At 41.5% G+C, this 24533-nt stretch overlaps 1 protein-coding gene across 1 annotated transcript; it reads left to right on the top strand.

The window, feature by feature from the left end:
- Positions 1–615: 615 nt before the first annotated feature.
- ADAM28 (ADAM metallopeptidase domain 28) lies at positions 616–23884 on the top strand. Its single transcript, XM_074928417.1, has 24 exons — positions 616–750; positions 3554–3654; positions 4293–4369; positions 6262–6340; positions 8096–8172; positions 9205–9400; positions 9802–9864; positions 10263–10334; positions 10872–11041; positions 11789–11873; positions 13098–13228; positions 14069–14246; positions 14712–14801; positions 15281–15476; positions 16130–16232; positions 16788–16944; positions 17606–17686; positions 18281–18359; positions 19297–19387; positions 19735–19834; positions 20109–20174; positions 20488–20565; positions 21570–21632; positions 21731–23884. Exons 1-24 carry the CDS (start codon positions 699–701, stop codon positions 21761–21763), a joined length of 2418 nt encoding a protein of 805 aa, XP_074784518.1. The 5' UTR covers positions 616–698; the 3' UTR covers positions 21764–23884.
- Positions 23885–24533: the final 649 nt, after the last annotated feature.

Here is a 24533-nt window from a genome sequence, read left to right as displayed (position 1 = left end):
TTCTAGCTTAGATTTTTAGAATATTATTCAACAGATATCATCCTGATTACTCACTTGTCTGCATCCCCCTTTATATAGACACGAAACTCAAGCAAACATTACTAATATGGATAGAGGGGGCAGAAAAGGACGTACTCAGTGTTTATACTGTAGATATGATTCACAGATACAGCCCTACACACACCTTTGCTGGTGCTCTAAGCCTTCCCTTTCCGTACAGATTAAATGGTAAGCGGCAAGAACTGAAATACATTTTTAACACCGGTCCCGTGTACCTGTTTTACTCTAAACTTGAAAACTTTCCCATTCCTTGAGTCACCAGTAGTACCCACTGTTTCTGCTACAGCTTTTTGCCAGCCAGACTATAACAAGCCAACAGTAGGACCACTCCAATCTCCCTCATTATTTATTTCTATTTTCCCTCACGAACAGTTTTAGGGAATTAATTTCAAAGAAGTGATCAATATATCACAATTCGTGTGACATTAACTAACCAGCAGGAACTTCCGCTTGCTGTAACGCTCTGTGACTTGAATGTTGTGCAACACCTTTAGTAAACACTTCCTCATATAGGAAGAATAAAGCAGAACAACTCACTCGGTCTCATTCACTGCACGAGAGGACTGCTCAAAGCAGAGCCAGCCTGGATCCCAGCTTGCCCAGACCACAGAGACCACTGCTAGACAAGCACAACTGAGATGACTAACATCCTTCTTGTTTCTGTTGTTTTGCTACGTTTTCTCCAACAAGGTACGGCGCTTTTTAATTTTATTTTTTTTTTTTTTAAATCCTTTATCAGTGGTTGCTATGGATAACTTTGCAGAGCTTTTATGAACTTTTAATTATTAACATATAGGTAATACTGTAAAGCCACTGAAAAAAAATGGTCTTGCTGAAGTTAGGGATGTTTGCTTTCTTTTCTCTTTCTGTTCAAAGCAATTATCTAAAATTGTCTAGTTAGAGAATTATTTATTTGTGTGAAAACTGGCCATAGATTGCCTAAAGACCTAGAACCAGTTAGTTTTTTGAGCCAATTAAGAAAGCACCTCCCCTGCAAGTGAGCAGACAATTTATCCAGTTGGGACAACTTATTAAACTGACAGCGTTTTGGCAGGAAAAAAAAAATAAATAAATAAACCAACCAAGCAATCCAAACTTTTATTTGAATTCAAGTGATGACATTACCTGAATTAAAATAGTTACCACCCTTATTATCTGTGTGATTCTTCAGGTTATGAGTATTCATATGACTTAACCTTAACAGACCACACTTTTTTCCACATGCATTGTTTCTTTCAATTCATGTCAAAAGAGAAGAGATTTTTTCAGAGCTTGGCATGCACCAGCATGCACAGGTTTTATATACATAATTAGGCATGTAATTTGTATTCAGGCAGGTATCTTTACAGTTTCATTAGTTGCACCGAATATCTGAAAACGTGTACAGTACTAATGCTTAAGGTGTTAGATATTTTGTTTCTTGACAAAAACCAAACCTTCATTGTCAACGAAATCCTCACTAATGATTTTTCTGCTTGGTACAGGCTCTTGGAAAAGTACAACATTGTTTGTTCCTTATTAGTACTTTTTCTAGCTGTTGTACAAAGCCCAAGAAATTTCTTTCCTCCTTAAAGCTACTGACTCAAGACAATGCCTGTAGCAAGACAAAGACAATATACTCAGTTGATTGAAAAAAAACCCTACCTCTATGAAACTATTTGTTCCAGAACAAAACTAACCCGTTTTCCTCGAAATGCTCTTTGTATCACACTGCGGGAAAAGGACGAGTTTAGTTCTGAGTCTCCATTCAAATCTAGCCTAAACTTGAACCATCTGGGCTACAGTTGGCCTTGTAAAAAGAGTCTGCAACAGGGAGTGGATAGATAAAAGTGGAGCACAGATCTCTGTTCCGAGAGGCCTAAAATATTACTGTGATTGTTACATAGGAACATACTTTAAGCTCATGCAAAGACTAAGTCTGCAAAGCAAAAGATTTTTTAAAAGTAAACTTAATTATTTGTTTAAAATAAAATATAAAACATCGTTGTAAATTACAGTTACAAACATGCACTTTGGTGTGTGTTAACAGCACGTGCATGGATAGTTACTGTGTCTGTGTAATGGCTCAGCTGACTCAAGATACTTACTTAGGACTTACTACCATTATACCATCACGCCTTTCTCTACAGCTTTGTCAAGATACAACCAATTTTATTCTGTAATAAGTTTTGGAAAGGGTTTAATCAAATAAACCAGTTATGAAGAATTAATCTGTTTATTTTACTGGAACAATTTGCATGAGGATGTGCTCTGTTGATCCAGATACAGAAAATTACAGTAATTGGATGCCCCACTCTTGTAAAAATCTGGCCTTCAGGCGGACAATTAAACTGGGAGTTGCACTCTCCCTTTGTTGTTTGTGGTTTTGGGTTTTCTTTTTTTTTTTTTTTTTTTTTTCAAATACAGGCTCTTGTGCTTAATGCTGAGCCCTCAAGAATTTGCCCATTCAGGTGAAATGACCTTTTGCAGGAAATTAAAGAGCTTAGGAGGCATGTAAAACCTGCCGATGCCTTGTTGGAAGCTAACACATCCCTTGTACTACCCTCAAATGCTGTATGTCAGCTGCTACTATTAACTTTAAATGATGCAATGAACGCTGACCACCCCTGCAAGTCAGGCCACAAATTAACTTTTGTCAAGAGTCACTCAGGCTTAGAAGCAGAAAACGAAAAGAAATACTTTTAATCAGCACTGCATTTCCTCCACAAGTTCTTTATAGCCACTGCAGACACACAACACAACTTACAAGGCCAGTAAGGAGGGTCATGTGAGTTAAGGAATCATCTGAATTCCTTACCACCTTCAAGATTTCCCTGCTTTATTGCCTATCACCTATTATTTTCACCTAGCCTTGTTCCAATGCCTTCTCCAGTCCTTCCACTGTCACAAGTATGTGACCACCCTCCATCATGACTCAATAGGTAAGAGTGCACTTATTAAAGTATTGTACAAGTACTTATGTGAGAAGGCCAGCTGAAAAGCTTTCTCAAGGAGAAATCTAGGCCTGGTCTAGACTTGTGGTGAACTGTATGAGTTTATTGACTTATCTAGAGGCCGCCTTAACTTGCATGTCAACATGGGATAAGGGCTGGAGGTCACCAGTTTCACGGAACTGAATAACTTAATTCGTGTCATCTGCAAAATGTGAAGGCAAAGCTGGTCTTAGCATGTTGGTACTCGAAACCACCGATTGGTGCTGGGGAAAGAAATACAAGGCGAATATTGCATAAAATATTTTGACACTTGGAAATAGCCAGGTATGTCAAGTCATCGGAAATCCAGACCGTAACAAACCTCTGGTTAGGTCACGTAACGAGGGTGACTGCTGAGCAGACCAGGTGAGCTCATGCCAGAGCAAAGACTACATGAGGAACGAGTGGTGCAACAAATGAAGGACTACACGGCCCACCAGAATCCGTCCTGACAGACATGACATTTTGTGTTTAATAAATGAATACTGTGTTTTCATAAATATACATCTATTTCTCCCTAGGGAGCATGAGCAAGAAATTACCTGGAGTTGAACAATATGAAATAGTTTATCCACGGAAATTGCACACAGTACAAAAAAGAGATGTAGAAACAAACAAAGAGGTATTAAAAGAGATAACTTTTTTTTTTTTTTTTTTTTCCTGGGAGATGGGGAAGGTTTTCTGGAGTCAGAGTAGCCTTGGTTTTCAGAGGTAAGAGACTGTGGAGCCAGACAATTCATCTTGCAAAATAAAATGGAAGAGAAAACGTGGCAGAGTGGTTCCTTGTGTGGTAAAGCCAGGCTGTGAGGTGTTACTCAGTATGTAGTGAAGTACCTGTATGCTGTCAGTGGGTCTTCTGTACTCATCAGAGATGTAGGCTTTGATACTACCCAGACTTTGAATAACCTGTGGACATTTTAATTTAAAGTAAATTAAGTCAAATCCTTAAAACTAAGCATCCTCTTACATATTTCAAGAGAGCTATGAAAAGGTTTGAATTTAAGCATTCGCTTCGGCACTTTCCTGAATATGCAGGGTATGTGTTTATGATTGTAGAAATACATTCGCAAAGTTAAATTTCTTCCTCTAATTAAAAAATATGAAACAGAGTGACCTCCTGCTTATTCTGTAACTGCCAGAATACTTATTTTTGGTGGGAAGAGAAGGAAAAGAATGCAGCTGGCAACTCAGTAGCAGGCAGCTCATAGTGAGGCCAGAAATCATAACACTCCATATTCTAACACTTAAATCTGTTTACAGACAAAATACGATGACACAATGGAGTATGGAATCAAAGCCAACGGAGAGGAAGTCATACTGCACCTACGAAAAAATAAGTAGGTTCAGTTCAGTTTTTCCTTGAGCATTATTCCCTGCTTGTAAGCAGCTCTGTGGATATCTGAGGATACTCTGAAACAGGACTTAGGCTCCTGTAAGTCAGAGGTCTTTTGGTAAATACAACCTTTCAACTCCAGTGAGAGAAGAGGGGAGAGATAGCATCACGTCAGTATTTTGGTAATGTAAAATAATTACCCACACGTATGGCATTACTATGATGGAATGACTTGTCTATACTGCTAACGCTTCACCCATTCATTTCTAAATGGCTAAATCCACTCAATGTTCAACGTTTTCATATTATTCACAAGCTTTCTGTGTCCATGGATAGTCTCTGGGTTATATTTATTTGTTCCATGCTGGTAGAAACTATAGAGAAGAACAAGAGAAATATCCATGAAACGGGGCTGTTGGCTCTGTACGCTCTTCAAAAATTAAAAATAGTAAGAAATGGAATAATCCTTTACAATTCGGCTCCAGGCAGTCCCTACCTTGACACTACTGCTGTTGGACTTTGAGTGGTCTAATATATACTGGCATTGACAAAATACTTTATGGAAATTGAAAGCAGGAGAGTTCGCCTCCCCGGCTGAGGAGATTAAGAGCATTTGAACCAGCCATGCAGAGGGTACGGAGAAGCAGGGGGCTGTGTTACAGAACAAAGCACACAAAGGAAAGTCCCAAACTGTACAGAACAACACAAAATAAAGCACAGCTGTGACTTGCTGCTTGCTGACTCCACCACAATATTTAACACGGGATCAAACAGATCTGCTTTAATAGGTGCTTTTCTAATGGCTGTGTAAATACAATAGTACTATAATCAGTTCATGTTAAATATAGACTATAATTAACTCTTTGCCCCTGTATTAATCTAATCTAAATATTTGGAAGGGGAGAAGGGAATTTATATTGCACTAAATCCCACTCTTTGAAAAGCAATAGGACTGTGGCAGTTTGGGGTAATTACCCACACTGAAGTGAATGTAGACTGGTTTTGCTGCTAGCTTTAGTAAGACTACAGCTCTGGCTTAAAGTTAAACGTGTGCTTAGTGCTCTGCTGCATAGGAACCTGCGCACACAGAGCCTTGCAGGATTTGGCCTTCCACAGCAGATCACATGTATACCAACCAGAAAGCCGAAGGTGCCTTGCCCAGTGGTGGCAGAAACACAGTAATTTATTCCGTAGTCATGATGTCCTCCTTCGAAGGTTCAGGAACATGTATGTGTACAAAAATAGAGTTTATTTAGGGAAGAAAAAAAAAAAAAAATCAAGTTCAGACAGAATGATTCCAAAGATGTGAACTTGTAAAACTTGAAAAAAGCTGTGAGCAAAAGAATTGGACGAATATATGTCAGTGTGATTTCGCAGAGAATCTCTGTGTGCACTCATACACCTATGCACACGTACACATACACGTATGTACTCGTATACATACATGTATGCACAGGCACGTGTGAAACAGGTGAGGCAGGTGTTCCATTGACCTAGATCTTTGCTATTTATCATCAGTGGGGGTGAACGGGGAAGAGAACAGAGCCGTACCGTTTCCCACACGCTGTGGGGGGGTGGAAATGCCTACACAAAGGGGATTAGTACTCCATATGTAATTATACATTTAATTTCAGATTTACTAGGCGGTTATCTTACACCAGTGAAATAAGTCGACTTTAATGCTTTGTCATTTTAGAAATGTCCTTTTGTTTTGAGTAAAGATTACAAACGGGCAGAATTCCCCACCCAGCAGCTTTGCTTCCCTAGTTTTTCGACACTGATAATAACCTGAGCAATCGTTTGAATTCCCCTACATACTTTGCGCGTTATGCAATTGCCTCATTTCTAGATGACTACAATTTATTTGGAATAACGCTTGCACTTGACTCTTTGCAGGCACCTATTAGCTAGAGGCTACACTGAAACTGTTTATTCTGATGACGGTCGACAAATAACAACAAGTCCTCAAATCAAGGTAATAATAAAAGCTTTCCTTCCCTCATACTTGCTGTCTTGAGGAAGTCTGTATGAGATTGATGGGTCCATGACATAATAGCGTGTATCAGACAGAAAGATTTTAAATCAAGGTTTAAGCACTGTGATTTAGGAGGCCTCTGAAGGGACGGAGAAGATGTGACTCATGACTTTGGCAGAGCTACACTGATTTGCACCTGTTGAGAATCAGACATAGATTGCCTTTCAAAAAGGTGACTCCTTTTCACCTTAGTGGGTGATGAACACATTACCTGGGCTGAATTTCTCTCCTTTGTCAGGAAAGGGAGCGGAGCCAGAGCCATTCCACTGCCTGACTTTGCCCTCCTGACTTTGCTCACTCTGCGCAACTCCGTGACTAGCTTTTACACCCTAATCTCAGTGAGATCACAGATTCTGATAAAGACACATTTCCTCACTGGCTCAAATTACCACCCACGCTCACAGCAAATGCACTGCAGGTTACCCCAGGTGGTTTCTCTGAGCCATGACAAATCAGTTATTCAGATCCAGACACAAAGGAAGTCACTGTGGAAGGGTTTTTTAATTAACTGTGTACCCATGGGTCTTATCCTCAGCAAAGCTCCCAGCTGAAGCTTTTTGTCCAATGTCATGCTATGTGTTTTAAACGCATGTCATTTGGAATGCAAAGCCTAATATTCTTTGCCATGGAGCGATTAGCAGGAACAGGAGGATCTTGAGTGAAATAAACGTGCATAAACAATTCCAGGTTGGTTTTTTTGAGGGGGGAAAAAAAAAAAAAAAAAAAAGGCCATTTCTGATTGCTCGAATTAACTTTCACTCCCTGAATGGATCCTGTCAAAAGCAAATAGCACCCACGCCCGGTTAAAGACAATCTCAAACAGGCCTACCTGTGCAGCTTGCTGAGTAAGGAATTCCTACATTTTGAATAGTTTGTTGTGGTCTCAGGAGCTGTTTCTCTTGCATCCTCAAAAGATGAAGAGTAATTTTCCACTCCTTTCTCGAGTAATTTTCACTCTGTTGATGTATTTTTCACTGTAAGGAAGTTAGTGATGGAAGGAAGACAAACGGTAAAGTGAAATCAAACATCTATGAGAAAACAAAAGGCACGAGCCATGCAGGTTTGAATACTGCCCAGCTCATGTGGTATAGTCTCTCTGAAGAAATCTATTTAGGAAATGCTATGGGTAAAATTTTCCACAATACCTCAGTGACTTTGAAGTCTCTTTAAACACAGAAGTGTTCATTAGACCTTAGATCCTTAAGTCAATTAAGTCATGAAAATTTTTCCCCTAATCATATGTTTTAACATAATACATGCATTTTAATCTCATTGAAGTTAATGCATTTAATTGTTGGGTTAATATTAAAGGGTGTTTCCCTGAAATTTGGCCACAATAAAATCATTCAGTAGGGACCTTAATTCAGCAGAACACATCAGTATATGCTTAATTTTGAGCACTAAGTATGCATATTCTTATTTTCATGTACTGTTGTACCCCCATGATTGCATTTGTCACAATGTGGGTCGTTCTGTGTTGAAGGGTAGCAGTAACAGCACCGTAGAAAACATGGAAACGGTCACCAACTTCTTCCATTTTTTCATCTCTACCAGGAGATTTCCCCAGACACTGTAGTTTGTGGTAGCTTGTAACTAGTGCAGTTCGACTTCTGAAGTCACTGGATCTTGGCCAGCTGATTGCAGTCAATGAGACATGGCCCAATTTGACAATGTATTTTTTTTCTTTCTAACCAGGACCACTGTTATTATGAAGGTTACATCCAGAATGATGTGGATTCCATCGCAAGCATCAGTGCTTGCAAAGGTCTAAGGTAAGGTGGAGGTTTGGTTCCCAAAGGTTACCAATGCCAGAATACACATACTCTAGGAGGATAAATTTCTCCAATATAAAAAGTATCGAGATGTAAATAAGTGGTGTTATCTTTTATTCATGCTTACAAAAAAACTAGTTTATTAAAAAAAAAAAAAAAGGGGGAAAGAAGGGAGAAAAAGGTTACCTTTCTACTTCCATTTCAGAGTTTATAAATTGGAAGCTAAAGAACCATCTGTATCAGTAAATGTGTATGACTAATTCCATACCATAGCATCTGATGGTGATTACAGTAAACATTTAGGGTTTATGCTTCTAAACTGTAGGAAGCTCCACTGACACTTCAAGAGAAAACTAGATTATTTTCAGTGCTACAGCAGTTACGGGGTTGGGAAGCTCAAGCTTTCGTCTGAAAAGCTCAGTTGAAAGACTCTGCTCGTTCCGAATCACACAGTGGTATAAGATGAAAAGGCACAAGGATGGCTCTTGAGCCTGAGAAGCTGCAGCAGAATGTTTTCCTAATGGTCAGTGGAGTTTGACCCAAACCCAGACTTTCTTTATGAACACTTCTTAAATCTTGTTGAGTTTCTGTACTAATACAGAACACTTATTTTGACACTTGCTGCTCAAAATTATTCGAAATTCTTAATTCCTTTCAATACTTCAGCTTTTCATCTCAATTAAAGATAAAAACATATTTTCGAATTCCCCACTGATCTGAAATTCACTTTTCAAAGCAGTGCTGTTAGCACAAACCCTTGAAATTTAAATCTAATTCATTCCCAAACCAGTTTCTTTTTGACTGACAGTCTCCTGCTTGGAGACTTCACTGACCAGCCAAATCTTCCAATTAACTCAGCAGCTTGGATTTCTGTTTTTAAATTGTTGTACACTCCGCCTGCGTGCTGCCAAACTATTCCATTGCATCAGTGTGTGCAGTGGTCTGTATGCTTCAGCTAAAGGCTGTTAGAGGTCGTGTTGCTATCTTGACTCAGTCCTGTGGATTCAAAAGATCACAGTCTGATTTTCTCAGTGGCTATTTTGAGACCCGTGGTCAGAAGTACCTCATCGAACCCTTGGGAGCTTCAGACAGAGACGAACATGCTGTCTATAAGTATGAGAAACTCCAACAGAAGTCCATAAAAACCTGTGGTCTAATCAACAATACCTGGGAAGAGGATTCAAATGACCCCATCAACGACATCTTCAAATCCAGCAACAGTCCTGAAGTAAGTACACAGTTAAACAACAGTCCAGTTAGTACATGTCAGAAAAGAAACTGCAGCCTCTGTGAGCAGCACAAGTCCCACGTTGGCTGGTGGCACCTCCAGAAAAGCAGCAGCCACAAACAGTGGAGCATGATCAGCCCTTAAAGAACCAGTGTGAGATCTCACAGATCTGAGACTTCAGTCAGCACCTGAGTTAAGCCCTCCTGCGTGTACTAATAGGTGCCCATGTGCGTCTTTAAACATAGAAACCTAGCCGACCTTTCAGCATTTTAAAACGAGGCTGTCCCATTCTAAATGCCTCAGCTAAAGAAATACCCTCGTAAGTCATACACGGCTTTGAAAGTGCAAAGGTTGAGACTGAAACAGGCCTTAGAAGTCATTTAAATGTATCTTGTCTTTAGATGAAAGCCTACCTGAAAGCGAAAAAGTATCTGGAAGTTTACATAGTTGCAGACAATACTTTGGTGAGTATTGAAATGGTTTTTTTTTCCATTTGACCAGCTAGAGGTGAGCTTTCCAAAGCAGGTACTGCTCTTACCCCTGGGCTCCTACTACAGTTACACTGACTGCTACACTGACTTTGGTCTGGAATAGGATTTCCTAACGCGGACTGAGTTTAAAAATCCCACCTGGAGATGACGAGAATTCAGAAAACACCATACAGTGCCTGTCCTCTTCTCCACCCTACACATAGATACACATTTTTAAAGGGCCTGATGTTGAAACACATTGTCCGATAAAATAGCACATCGAAAAAATAATAAGTAGACCAGGCACGGTGTGGATTGCAATGCAATCTTCTGTGGGATATTTCTTTTCCGATAAATCTCTTTTTCCTGACATACTATATTTACTTTTTTAGTATAAGAAGTATGAGGAAGATGTTAAAACTGTAAGACAAAGGATATTTGGAATAGTCAATTACATCAACAAGGTAAGAGCAAACACAGCAAAGTGAAATTGAAATAGAAGAGATTAATATTTTTTTTCTTCTGCAAACATCATGAATTGTCATTATTACATGTAGGAAAGAATGAAAAACGAACTTCATTGTAATTTATGAAACAAATTTAACACATCTGTTGATATTATCCTGTTCTTTGCCTTCAGATATGAGATTTCTGTACAGGAAGATATATACGGTATTTTCTTAACGCTTATTAAAGCGAATGATTGAAATCCTTTAAAAAGAATGAAGCGATTCTTGATTTTTTTTGCAAGTCAAAAACACCACCGGAATTTTCACATATTTTAAAACCATTTTGTTAGTTGTTTAAAATGTGAGGGAATATAACAGTTCATGTTTTGTTTGTTGTCTTTTTGTGGCAACTTCAAAGTGCAGAAAAGCTTAAATTGGGTCTGGAGTGGACTATATGGCGAGTGACAAAAGTCAACCGGTTACCGGGACAAGTGCTTGTTTCAGAAGTCTGTTTAACTACATTTTTACGACAATCCTGTTCCTCTGCTGCAGGTTTATAAGGCCATAAATATCTACGTGGCTTTAATTGGCCTAGAAATCTGGACAGATGGTAACAAATGCCTCCTGAGTACTGCTGCAGGATTCACTCTGGACAGTTTCTCAAAGTGGCGTCTATCAGATTTATTAAAGAGGAAAAGAAATGACAATGCTCAGCTAATCACGTGTGTATCCTTCTCTTTCTTATTTGCATTTCCAAATACGTTCAAGGAATTCTTTAACAACTGTCACCAGCCACTCAGAGATGCCGTCTATACTAGACCTGGATTTCACGCTTTCCCATACCAGGTTGTATTAATTCTAGGATAAAGAGATAAATGCAGGGTCTCTTCTCTTGCTTTTATTTTCTTCATGGAGCACAACTACCTGCTAGGACATAGTATCTAATCTTTCTATCTGAATCCCTGCAAAAACAGGCAATGTAAACCTTTGCTACATGTCTTTTCCCTGCTCTGGTCAGAGAACAGTTGAGTGTCCTGAAGACTGCAGCACAGTCCTACAACCTAAGGAGCCACGATATGAAGCTTAACAGCTGGGAAATGCCCGTTGCCAAACTAAACCAGCACTCACTTCAGTGTTCTGGCTCACGTTCAATGGCCCCGATTCACGCAAGCATTTTGCTACGCTCCGAGCACTTCATCAAGCTCTTTACACTGCAACAGATGCACTGAGCCTGATGAACTGCAACATAAATTTACACAGAAATTTAAAAGGAAAAGTGTGTTCAATTGTTTTCTGATTTGCTGTGATCTTAAGCGTGTCCTCAAATACTGTGTTAAATCAGGGAGGCAAACCAGAGCTGGAAATGAGTGTATGCTTAAAACCCTCAGCCTGGTTCATAAAGCAGACTTGGGCTCAGACCTCCCTGGTCACACCATTGAGTTTCACTGGGCCTTTCTTCTTCCTTGCAGAGGCCTCGACTTTGACGGGACAACGATTGGATTAGCCTTCCTAAAATCCATATGCAGTGATACATATTCTGCAGGTATTATTCAGGTCTGATTTATTTTATTTTTTTAAAGGCTTTTCTGTATTTTTTTACTCAACTAGCAAAGAAGGTTTATGAAAATTTTTGGGGTGTATGACACTTTCAGTTCTCTGTCTGGTTCATATCATTATTTTATCAGACTGTAGAGACTCACAATCAGAGATTTTAGTTTAAATGAAGTGCAGAGGGTAAAGAAAGCACGCACAAACCATGGCATCTGTGTTACCTCAATGCCAACATCAAACTCTGACACCTGTATTTGGAGTATCAGGCCCCAACAGAGCCAAAAAGAGAGAAATAAGTGATTTTGTGCCTCTATTGTAAAGCTCCCTGTTTTGAGCAGGAAATTGGTTCTGTCATAACTCACATCATCAGTTTAGCCATAGCTGTCTGAACTACTGTACTTAAACCTCAGCCTAAACAGGAACACAGACCCAAAGCTTTACCAACACCACCAGGAACTCACCTGCTGCACCCAGCTCCCGGGGCCGGGCGTGTTGGTGAGAGGAATAACCCACGTTATTCCAGCTTTCCCACACCACCAGGAAATCCGAGGATGATCGTAGAACCAGAATGCTTTTCGAGGTGTGGGGGGGATGCATTTTGTAGGAGCATAATTTGCAATGCCATGCTGGAAGAGTATGACCAGTACACTGTGTCTCCTGCTTTATGCATTTCCTCTACCACCTGCTATTCATCCATCTGGATTTCACTCAGAAGAGCAGGACTTTTCCTCCCTCCCACCAAGCAGCACAAACCACCCAGCTAAGAATGAAGATAGAGCACAGCCTCTCCCTTTCCTTTCTGTGCACGTACAACACTACACAACAATTACCTTGGTGTAATGAGTAATAATTATAGGACTTCACGTAATCACCCTAAGCACAGAGACAGCTATCCAGAGAAAGGATTAAGAGTTTCAGATGTTCAGTTCCCCTTAACACTCAGTTTGTTACTTGGCAGCCTAACTTCCTCATGTTTATTTAAAAAGTAATTATAGCAATTTACTCATGTTTGTTAGTGGTATCATCTCATTGCTATTATAATATAATCCAACATAAACTGTGGAATAGATGCATGCATGGATTGAACAACAAATCAATCCTTACATGGCAGTGAGGATCATTTCACTAGAAGAAAAATTGTCCTCTCTCTTAGCCACACCGCTCCTCTGGTGTTCCTACTTGTTCTAAAATACTCATAGAAATAATAGCCCGTTCTTACCTCTACAGGATCATAACAGAAATGAAATTGCAGTTGCAGCTACCATGGCACATGAGATGGGACACAACCTTGGCATGAGTCATGACACCAAAGCCTGCACGTGTAACGCTGAAGTTTGTATCATGACAGATACTGTCAGGTAGGAGTTTGGATAAAAAGGTGACGGCGTTAGTGCCTGGGGCAGTTAAGGATGGGCTTTGCATAAGCTGTCAGTGTCCAAAATGGAGTAGGAATTATTTTTGTTCTCTGAAATTATTCCATTCAAATTATACAAAAAGAATAACGAAGAAATTTGTAAGATATTCTCAGATACATGCACACCCAGATGCCCACACCCCCCAAAACCCACCCCAAACCAAACAAAAAACCCCACTTTATTCACTTTTGCATAACATTAGCTTTGCATGGGGGGCGGGGGGCGGGGGCTATCACATTAAACCATAATTTCTTCCTTACAATGACGACATCATGAAACTGCTGTGGTATCTCAGATGAGAGAGCTTCCCCACCAAGATTTACCTAAAGTGTATTTTTGTTCTCTACCCTGAAGATGTACCCTGTGAAAGCCGCACAAAGTGCTCGCACTTTCAATAAACACCCATTAGATGGGAATTCAGTTCCATTTTCATCTCTAGTTGAACAGGCTGAGTTTCTGCTGAACAACCCAGTGGAAAATTCCGAACGCCTGAAGCATCCAGGCAGAAATCGTATAGACCAGGCTTAAATCTTTGAGATGTGGGATGTATTATATGCTGTGTTTACATTTAGTACATTAATTTTTTCTGATCTGTTTGTTTCCACTATTTTATTTATTTTTTTTTTTAATGCTACAAGTAGGAGATAGTCATTGTATTTATTAATATATGTATTTGGCAAAATGGTCGCATCCAATAGTTTGGGGGGTGGTCACTTGTAAAGGGTATTGTTTCTCCTTGCTTATGCCAATCCTCACGTAAATCCTCCTGTTTTTCTCAAATAGTTCTATCGTCCCCAAGAAATTCAGCTCTTGCAGCCTCCAGAGTTTTGAGAAATACATGTTGAGCGACATGCCAAAATGCTTAACAAACATCCCAGATGTAAGCAGCATCGTCGCACCTCCATCCTGTGGGAATGGCTTTGTGGAAAAAGGAGAGGAATGTGACTGTGGTACTCCTGAGGTATATGCATAAGAGGGAATAAAATAATACTTGGGAGAGGCAAAGAGTTTTATTCAGGCTTTACAGGATCTGGTTTCTGTGAGTGTCTGAGGTGGCCAGTTCAAAGGTAGCTGAAATATTTCTGTGGAAACTGTGGTCATCAAATTGCTGATCTGCAATATAGTCACCTCCATAAAGTGCATGTCAAATGGTGGGAAAGGGGACTGGATGGTTTGTCATGCTGTGCTGACAGAGAACTGGGAATGGGGAAGAGTGGTGAGCACAAAACCATCTCCGCAGAGAAACAAAGCAAGTTCCTGCACAACTTCTACCGGCGCTTTCAGGATCAAACACACTTTGCGTGAGCTCGCTCACGCTGCCTGAATGGCTTCTAGTGAAAACGGGTTTCAGAAAAGCAAAGTGCGGGTCCAGCCGTGCAGGGCGGCGAGGAGCGGAGCACGGCTCTGACTGTCGCTTCTGTCCCAGGAGTGCACCAACGACTGCTGCGACCCCGAGACCTGCAAACTGACAGAGGGTTCCACCTGTGCCCACGGAGAGTGCTGTGAAAACTGCCAAGTAAGACAGACTCCTTCGAATCTCTAGCTTCTCATTTTCTGGTTTGGGTTTTTTGGTTTGGTTTTTTTTTTTTTTTTTTTTTTTTTCCTGTGAAAAAACAGTAATACACCTTTTCCAAAGAACCAGCCCTCTTTCCTTGTAATCACTGACCCAGCACTGTAATGACAAGCACACTTTGTCCCTCCCAAACAACAGCACAACCACCAATTCACTCAATCTTTCAAAGTCCTGGAGAAATGAGCATTTTGATTACCCGTTTCCTCCAGGGAAGAAAAGTTGAGGCACAACCAGGGCAAAAAAAATCTCGTCAATTGACAAAATCAACTTTAAATTAGATACCGATCTGGCCCCTCCTGCAGCTGGTACAGTGAGGATGGGATTTGTCTCCCCTACCTTTAGCTCTCCAGAGTGGTTTTTAAATGGCATGGAGGAGCGGTGTGTTAAGTGTGGCATTGCTTTCCCCCCTTTTTATACTTCAGTATAAAAAATCAGGAGCTATTTGCCGAGCAGTTAAGCATGACTGTGACCTGGCTGAGATGTGCACTGGCTTTTCTGCGAACTGCCCAGCGGATCGATTCCGTGTGAATGGATATCCCTGCAACTACGGGGAAGGCTACTGCTACATGGGGAACTGTCCCACCCGAGAAAACCAGTGCAAAGCCGCTTTTGGACCACGTGAGTACAAGTTGGCATTGAAAAAATACCTAGGACAAAGGAGAGAGGCTGAGGTATTTGTCTGCTAGAAAATCAAACACCTTTTGTAAATCAAGAACAGAATATCTATAGAAATGAGTTCTAGTTTGTAGCATGCATTTTATTATTTTTATATTTACACTGCAAAGCTGAAGCTCAGAGCATACACGGCAATATATTTCTAAAAAAATGGGAAGTGGTGAGTGTGTTCCTCTTTTGCACAATGCCTTTAAGATAACTTTGAAATGGAGCTGGGTGAGTATCATTTGCTTGACAGCAAGAGGAAGTGTCTGTTTTTCAAAATAATGTCCAGATTTAGCATGCCTCCGTGTTTCTAGATGTGTGTGGTGGCTTACCCTCTTCCCAGTCTTAAACCATCTCTAGTCCTGACTATGTTCCTTCTCTTAGGCAAGGTCTACTGGTTTGTACTAGAGAGAACACACAGGATAGGTTCTGCTGTGTGTACACAGTGACATTGCAGAATTAATGCATGAAGTGTCAGAGAGAGTCACTTAGGCTCTTGAGTAACTTCACTGGGAAAGGCCATTTCCTAAATAGGTGAAGGAAACTGAATACTGTGAGTTCTCACAGGCAGAGAACCTAAACTAATCCCGTTGCATTTTTCTCTGTCACAGAGGCTACTGAAGGTCCAGCCTCCTGTTACCGGATGAACGAGAAAGGGGTATATTATGGATACTGCAGAACAGAAAAAGGTAGTCACGTCCCGTGTAAAAAAAAGTAAGCACTGTGTTACAGAATTTCCTGAGATTTGGGAAGACAGACCGTTCCTATTCAAATGAATAGACAGAAGCAAAGCGTACACTATTTTAGATGGCGCATAGGTCCGTGTGTCCCTTCTTGTTCAATCTGAATATTGTGGTAAAGGCAATTCTAAGAAAACTAGTTTCCAGACTATGAGATCAGTCTGAGAAAGAGCAAGTGTGTACATATCTATGTGCAAGCCTGCTTGTGAGGGTGACTGCGTGTGCGTGCATGTGCAGGTAAGTACAGGGAAGGGATTTTTGGATAGGGAACTTGAACCTCAGGTGAACCTCAGAAGTTGAAGGCAGGTCAGTTAAATACTAATTTCTGCAAATATCAGTGTGTTCCCTAATAAGATCAAGAGAAATTAGGAACTTGACACCTTCTACTCACAAACCCTGAAACCACAAATCAAAAAATCTTTTTTCTTTGGAGTTCCTGTGCACAACAAATTCAAGCTGGAGGAGAGCCCAGCTCCGATCGCTTTGCTGTGCCGTGCCGTTGTTCTAGCAGCTCTTGTTCTCCTTCCAGAGATATAATGTGCGGAAAGTTGTTCTGTACTGGGGGGAAGGAGATGCCTCGGGATGGGAGCCTGGTGACTTTTGAGTCCTGCAAAGCGAGTTTTCCTAGAAATGGAGGAGTAGACCCAGGGATGATTCTCAATGGAACGAAGTGCGGGAATGGGATGGTTAGTAGACAATAGCTTTTCTCAATTTTTTTCCCCTCCTTTCAGTCTTGTTTATATCGTTAGCTCTTTCACCAGACAAGCAAAATTTTAAACAGGAGAAACTGAACTTGACGCTAAACTTCTGCTGATCTGATTTGCCATACCTTACACCTGTCACAAATCAGTAGCAAAGCAAACACCAACAGCTATTGTTCCGATTTTCTCATGCTTGACTGCTGTCTTACTATTTTTTACATGTGGCAATGGAAAAATACCTTCATATGAAGGGTTAAAAGATCATACATATATTACTATTTTTAATTATTTCCATAGTGGATGTGCTAGGCATCACTGAGGGCTATTTCCGACTTCTTTGCTGTATATTTCCACCGGTGGGGGGAGAGAAGGATGAAGGATTGAAGAGGAGTGGGAAGGAGTCATGTCTGTACATCTTTGTCATTCCCCTTTGCTATAAAATACCCAAAGGTCGAATGAAAATTATACCCACAGATCAAACTCCTAATGGAGGTTTAAGTGATCTGCAGACCTGTTTCTATGTCTCCTCTTACTCTTCATCCCTTTACACAATAATGTGCCAGCTCTGCACACTCTGAAAGCTTGTAAATCACTTTGTTAACATTTGTCCTGTACATTTTGTTAACATTTGCCCTGTACATTTCAGGTGTGCAGCAATGGAGAATGTGTCTATGCTGAAGATGTCTTTAGATCAACCAACTGCTCTGCCAAGTGTACTGGACATGCTGTAAGACACAAGTGTTTGATGCTATTAACTTTAAAAAAATTACACATATCAGCTACAGACCTTATTGGTGACAGTATTTAAGTCACTGGGATAGGAATTTGCAAAAACTGTGGAGTCAGAAGCTTCCTATATTTTTATGAAAGCAAATCTAATCTGACATCACACCCATATTTTTGCGAAGGAGATCACAGGAGATGGACACAAGTCTGTCTGGCCCTGCCTCTGAGCCACAGTAACACGGCCGTTCTCTTTCAGGGCATCTTCTGGTTTGGGAAGATAATTGTGCTCATCTTATTTGAACAGAGACCCACAGATGTAAAGACTAACTCTGCTGCTTTGTGCCTTGTACTGAAGCTTTCACTGCAGAAACCCCTGCAAAAGGCACATGATGGCAGACAATCAGGCCTGTCCTTCACCGTACAAAACTGCTGCACTCTCTGCTAGATTTTTGTCCAAGTAAAATGAGAGAGGGTTTCCAGACCGAGCTTCAAGAAGCTTATCAGGACCCTAGACCAGAGCCACTGAAACTTTATGGCATCACACCTTCACTCATTTTTCCAACCTGAAGACATTCCCGGCTTTGTGCTTCCCTAGGTGTGCGACCACGAGTTGCAGTGCCAGTGTGAAGAAGGCTGGGCACCACCAACCTGCGACAGCTCCTCAGCACTTACCAGTAAGTGCTGCACGGCCACACACTGGGCACTGGCACCCACTGGTGGACACGGGTGCCTTAGCTCCAGTGAAACCACCCCGACTTGCACCGGGTGCCAGAGTGTTTCAAATATTGCGTATCTAGGTCTTGGATTTCTGCACACCTTTAAGTCTCTGCAGCTTGTATGAATGACTAGAGCAAGCTATTTTTCTTTCTAACCTGACAGAAGCGATGCACCCAGGAGATTATTTAGAGTAGTAGGCTTTTCCTTTCTCCATCCTGTGGTAATGAGCACGCCATAGTAGCTCACTGTCAAATCTGAGTGGAGGAAAGGTCCCAGAGGCTTTGATGTGAGGGAGGCAGGCGAGTTCATTTCTTTCTCATCTGCACAGAGCTGGCCTTTAGCTGATCTACCTCTGAGGGAAAATACTTTGTGTACAGATTTCCATGTGTTCGGGGGAAAAAAAAAAAAAAAAAAAAAAGCCTTTGTTATTAAATACTTCTGTCCTCTTCCCACACTCACTAGAGCACCATCAGCTCTCAACATTGTGGCTTGGTTGAGACTTCAGAATAGCTTTGTTGAAGGAAAATGATGAAGCCTTACTTGTATACAGTGCCAAAGGCTTGCACCCAGTTTTGGGCAACACCCTTTGAGAAAAAGGGGAAGAATGACAATGAGATGATCTTTGAGGATAGGAGGAAAGGGCTAGGTTTGTTTAGCCCAAGGACAGCTCGGGCAATAACCACAGTCTTCAAAGATGGTAAAAATGACAGGAATACATTCCTTTCCATCACCATTTGTGGCAGGAGAAGCAGCCATAAGCTTGAGCAATAGTGAGAACAAATAAGGTCTAGACCTCGTGAAAAAAAATTAGTTTGCCAATGGTCGTAATGGGAAACTGCTTAGGAATAGAGAATCTTGTAAGAAATAGCAACTTGTGTTCTCTCTCCCTGACAGGCTTCACTATTGTTGCCAGTGTGCTGGTTGTCCTCGCTCTCAGCGCAGCTGCAGCAGTGTTGCTTATCCGCTTCCAAGTAATCAAGAAGAGGTAAAATTCTTACCCCCATTAAGGAAAAACAACCCCTAAAGGCAAACAATAAGTTTTAAGCTGGTGTTTTCAAAGGGAGGGGGGGAGGGAATTGGACACTGGAAAGCCAAGGAAGTTGGTCCATGACCTTTGTTGAGCTGTTTCAGATATCCCATAGTTGGGAGAGGACTGAAGACTTGAAATTGTAGCTCACAGGATTAATCCTAAAAAATCAGAATAAGGGGGAGAAATAAATAAATAAAGAACACGTAACACACCAAGAGGAGAAAGGCAGGCATTTAACTTCAGCAAGATTTTTTTTACTTCGCTCAGGGTAAGATTTATAGTTGTATCTAAAATTTGCATAGGTACCAGACCAGAAGGGGACCTGGAGCCACAAACCAAGTCTTTGTGGATCAAGAACAAAGACACAGAGAACACCCTGTCCTGGCAGCACCTGCCCAGAAGGTAAGAGCAGGGAGGTGCTGGGTCAGCTACAATCTCCCTGGGACTGTAACCAAGGGGTGGAAACATAAAATTCACCAGTCAAAGCTCACTACACTTCCACGGGGCTTTCAAAACACTTGGCTGGGGCTGAGAGGACAGTGCTGCGAATCCCAGCATGGGGAGGGAGTGGGGAAAGCACATGGCACTGAGTCCCTGTGGAATCTGTCTGCAGTAAAGGGCCATACAAAGATAATGCACAAGGGCTCCATCCGATTTAACTGTTCCCTGTTTTCAGATGAATGATAAGAAACTTCTCCTTCCTGTACCTCCGCTGCAGGAGAACAAACCACAGTTTCAGAGCGTAAGTACTTCTTACATAATTTTTTTGCTTTCATGTTGGCTTTGGGGGAGACAGCACAGACCAGTTCACACCGTGGTGGAGACCAGCAGTGACAATCTGATCCCAAAGGCTAGGGAAATGACTGTGCTCCAGATGAGGCCCTGCATGTTTTCTCAGGACCAGACAGCATAAAGCATCCTTGCTTCTGAAACGAGTGCAGCCTTTTACCCCTAGTAATGCACACAAGCCTGCAGGTTCCCATGGGAACAGGCGGATGCTTACACACACAGTATGAATATAGGGTCAATCTGGTTTATATTCTCTTCTTTTACAGCCCGTCATAAGGCCAAAAGGTCCCCCACCGCCTGTTCCTTCTATCAAACCAGTCTCTTCCCACAGAGAAGAGATTTTTGTAAGTATAACCCTGCAACTTTTCACATCCTTCATCTGAACTGCAAATGACACTTGGATCCCAATTAGTCTTTTCAGGTTCTATGATTGAAAAAAAATAAATCAAGAGATTCAAACCACATAATTCTTTAGGGTAGGAATCACCTTATCGCTGCGCAATCCTAAACTGCCCAAAAGATTCTTAATCTGGTCCGAAGAGTCCTGTAAGCCATCACAAGCACATCTCATCAGCAACAGTTCATGAAGTCCAAACCAATGGGGACTCCAGGTGTAAGCACAAAGCACATGATGCGCTACTACAGATGTCTGCAACGGCCCCTGCATCGTGGAGGTGTGGCGGTCTCTAAAGGTGCCACCTGTGAGGGGATCTCCACCCATGTGCTTATAAATATATAGTTTGAATTCTTAAAAAAAAAAATTTGGAAACCAGAAGAGTAGGAATATTTGCCATTAATAAACCCAAAGCATCCTACTTAAATGAAAATGTCTCTCTCAAATATTTACCATCTCGGCACTTGAGCCCCCTGCCCACCTGATACAAGGGCGTAGGAACCATCTTCACACCAGCAACATAACTGCATGGTACTGCCTGCACAAAGAATGAGGGATCAGGACTAAATTAAAAAACAAAACAAAACAAAACAAAACCGAACCCAACCACCTATCACCTTGATTACAAAAACACATTTAAATCCCACTGTCTTTCCTTAAGACGCATGTGATCAGCTTTAGTTTCCTGAGCATGGATACTCGATACAGATGAATTTAGATGTCTAGAATAGCTCAGTTCTCTTCTGAAACAGGAGATCTGTACCCCTCGTGTATTTGTGTTATCGTGACTTGTTATATGGGGGTAGATTAATCCAATTCATGCCTAGTTTTTCCACGAGGAAGATACTGTAGTAAATACATGAGATCACAGTAGCAGCAGCTGAGGTCTGCAGAGGTTCTGCAGCTGCTCAGACAGGAAAGCCTAATGACGTTTAAACTACATTTTTATTATAGGCACCGGAGAGAAAACCTGCTCATTTCCCAGTTCCCAAAGGCAAACCTCCACCTCCACCAAAGGTAACCCGAGTTCAAATGTGAATAGCAATTCTGTCAGGATGTAATCCGTTGAAACTGCACCAGGCACACTGTGATTCAACTCTTTCTTTTTCATGTAGGCTTTAAAACCTCCAGTTAATCCCAGAGTATGAAGCTTCTGAAGTCGGGCTGATCGAGACGCCTGAAATTTTCAGGGACAGTTTTGTCCCTCGATTCCTCCACTTTTGGCAAAACCAACCAAGATAGTCTTCCTGTTCTCTTTAAGAAAAGAACAACTAACTGACAGCTGCTTTGAAAGAAAAAGCTGGTTTTCAAACAGCAAGGAACTCTTTGGTGGTGACATCAAGCTACTGCTCAAAAGGAAACAAAGCAGAATCGCTACTTGCACTGAGGTGTAGACTGGGAGTAAGTTTTGAAAGCTGCTTAACACATCCTAACTCCTAGGCCACCACCATAAGATGTGGCTGCACTGGGATGCCCTGCATCTGCTCTGCTTTTCTGGGTGCAGACCTGAGAAGATCAGGGGAAGTATGGCGACGTTCTGGTTGTAAATTGTTAACCTTCCTGTTTCATTTCTGGAGCCTTGCCAGCCCTCTCTTCAGCAACAGACCAGACCTTTTTCTTCATGTGCAAGCTGAAAATTCTGGAAAAAGATAAATCCTTCCTGCCCTTTGGGGAAAAGTTTGTGTTCTCAAGGCCTGAACTAGCCTTGGAATAGTAAGATGACACACTGGAAATGCATTGATTCTGGAAAGATCCATTTGGATCGGGTTCTCTCATTAATCCTTAGATTACCTGTTAAACAAGATTCCTCTGTTGAGTAGGTAGAGCTGGAGATACACTCAAAAGCAAAGCACACAGAAGTCAAACCACTTGCTGCTTGCAAGTGCTCCCAGAGCTCAGGCTGTGCCAGTTTAAAAAGAGCTCCAGCTGCCACCATTGCACTTGGACAGAATCATTTAGAAAAGCACAGTCAACAAAATCCTTAATCATTTATTTCATTTGCCCCTCAGCTCCAGAAATATCTGAGTATTTCTCCCTTCCAGGACATACACGCCTTGGTGTTTTCGTTTAATTGCTCTTGCACTGGGGTGTGTTATTGTAAAGTTGCTAATGAGAACTAGGCTGGGCCCAGGGGTTTGTTATTGTGGGACAGCAGCACAGCACGAGGCTTTGCACACCGGTTTGTTACTGAGGGGTTCTTCATTCGTTCTGGCCTGTTGGCACGGGCGTTGTTGACACTGTTGGCCTGCTGGCATAGATCTGCATGATACTGTTGGCGTTGATGGGAATAATACTGTGAGGGTGCTGGCACTGATGCTATTGTTACCGTTGGCACTGATATTATTCATGTGGTTGGCATCAATATTTTTAAGTTAAAGCACACAGAAGTGTTTTTTCAAGGAACAAAGATTTTACCAGGGAAGAAAAACAAAAAAAAAAAAAAGAAAAAAAAAAGAAAAAGAAAAAGAGAGAAACAAAATTGCCCTGGACCCAAAGTACTCCAGATTTTATAGAGGTTCCAGTTTGAACTGGATTTGGGTTTGGCTCAGGATCAGCATCGGAACACAGATCCAAATCGATTACGCTGTGCTCAGGAAGGCAGTTTCCAGCCCCTGGGCAGAGTGGCTTTGCTGGAGAAGACCACGTGGCTGCCAGAGACCCAAAGCAAGCTCTGGGGCCAGCACTGAGCATCAGAACCTCTACCTGGTTCTGACCAGCACTGGTAGGACTTGTAAAAAGCCCGATCCTCAGAGGCCCTGAAGCCTTCTCCCCCGATTTGTGAACCAGCTTCACACCTGCTGAAACCCTGACCCACATAACCTTGGTCGGGTACGGAACACCTAACTGTAGAGGCACTTTTCAAATGCAGAGCCTGTCGTTTCAGCGACCGTTACTGCCCTGCACGCTGCGGATCCATTGTCTCTGATAAAGAAACCCGTACCAAAAACCCACTTCTTCTTTTGGGCTAGGCTTGCTTTGAGCTTGCAAATCAAGTACTGTATGCTCTGCAAAACACAGATGTGATGAAATTACAGTCTTCAGTTTGAGGAGGGTTTGTTGTTTTAGGATAGATTTTTAATGGAAGAGCGTAGCTCTCTTCCACTTTGCATAACTGCTTCTTTGAGTCAGAAATGGATTTTAATCTATCTGTATTTGACTATGGTGTAAAGATTCAGAACTTATTTTTTATTAACTGTAATTAATGTATTTACAAAGATTTCTGTATTAGAAGTATTCTATCTAAACTGGAGGTAGTTGGTTTGGTTTTTTTAAAGGTCATCATTTGCGCATGAAACACAGGACAATAGTGTAAAGTGGGATCATTTATAACATTGCCAAATCCCTAAAACTCCCCATTCGGACCGAAAAGATCGTTCACAGGTATTGTCAAACCCTGCAAAACTGAACTAAATTTATAATAAGGGTTGAAAAGATACTACATCACAATTTTTCTGCCACTTTAAAATCTATTTCTTCATGGTTTCCAACCTTTTCCACTTTGTGAGGTATTTTCCAAGGATATAGAGATTTGAAGCAAGCTGCAGTCTAGACACTTGCATTTTGTTAGTTACCTTTCTAAGATTCAGCTCCAAAACCACGGAGCTTGGTCTTGTCTTCTGCAGGAGAAAGTCAGTATTCTGTCTGCCCTGTACAGGCTCAAACCTCCTTAATATCTGAACGCTTTTGGTAAGTACAGCCTGCACCCCAGCACCCAGGCAGAGTGCGAGGGCTGTGATGAGAGCAAGCAACCCTCTTCAGCAGTGAGCTGCTGTAGAAACCCAAGAAAAAAATATGTAAGAACACACCCCTAAGAGCAGTTTGTGATTTACAGCTTTTCTTGGCCCCACATCCATAGGACAGGTGATGGTTATCTCCTGCCATGGAGCGTGTCTGTCTGTCCAGCCGGGCTGGTCTGTA

The sequence above is a fragment of the Athene noctua genome, chromosome 28, assembly GCF_965140245.1.
Source record: "Athene noctua chromosome 28, bAthNoc1.hap1.1, whole genome shotgun sequence".
Taxonomy (NCBI): Eukaryota; Metazoa; Chordata; class Aves; order Strigiformes; family Strigidae; genus Athene; species Athene noctua.
This window is presented reverse-complemented; position numbering and strand designations above follow the sequence as displayed.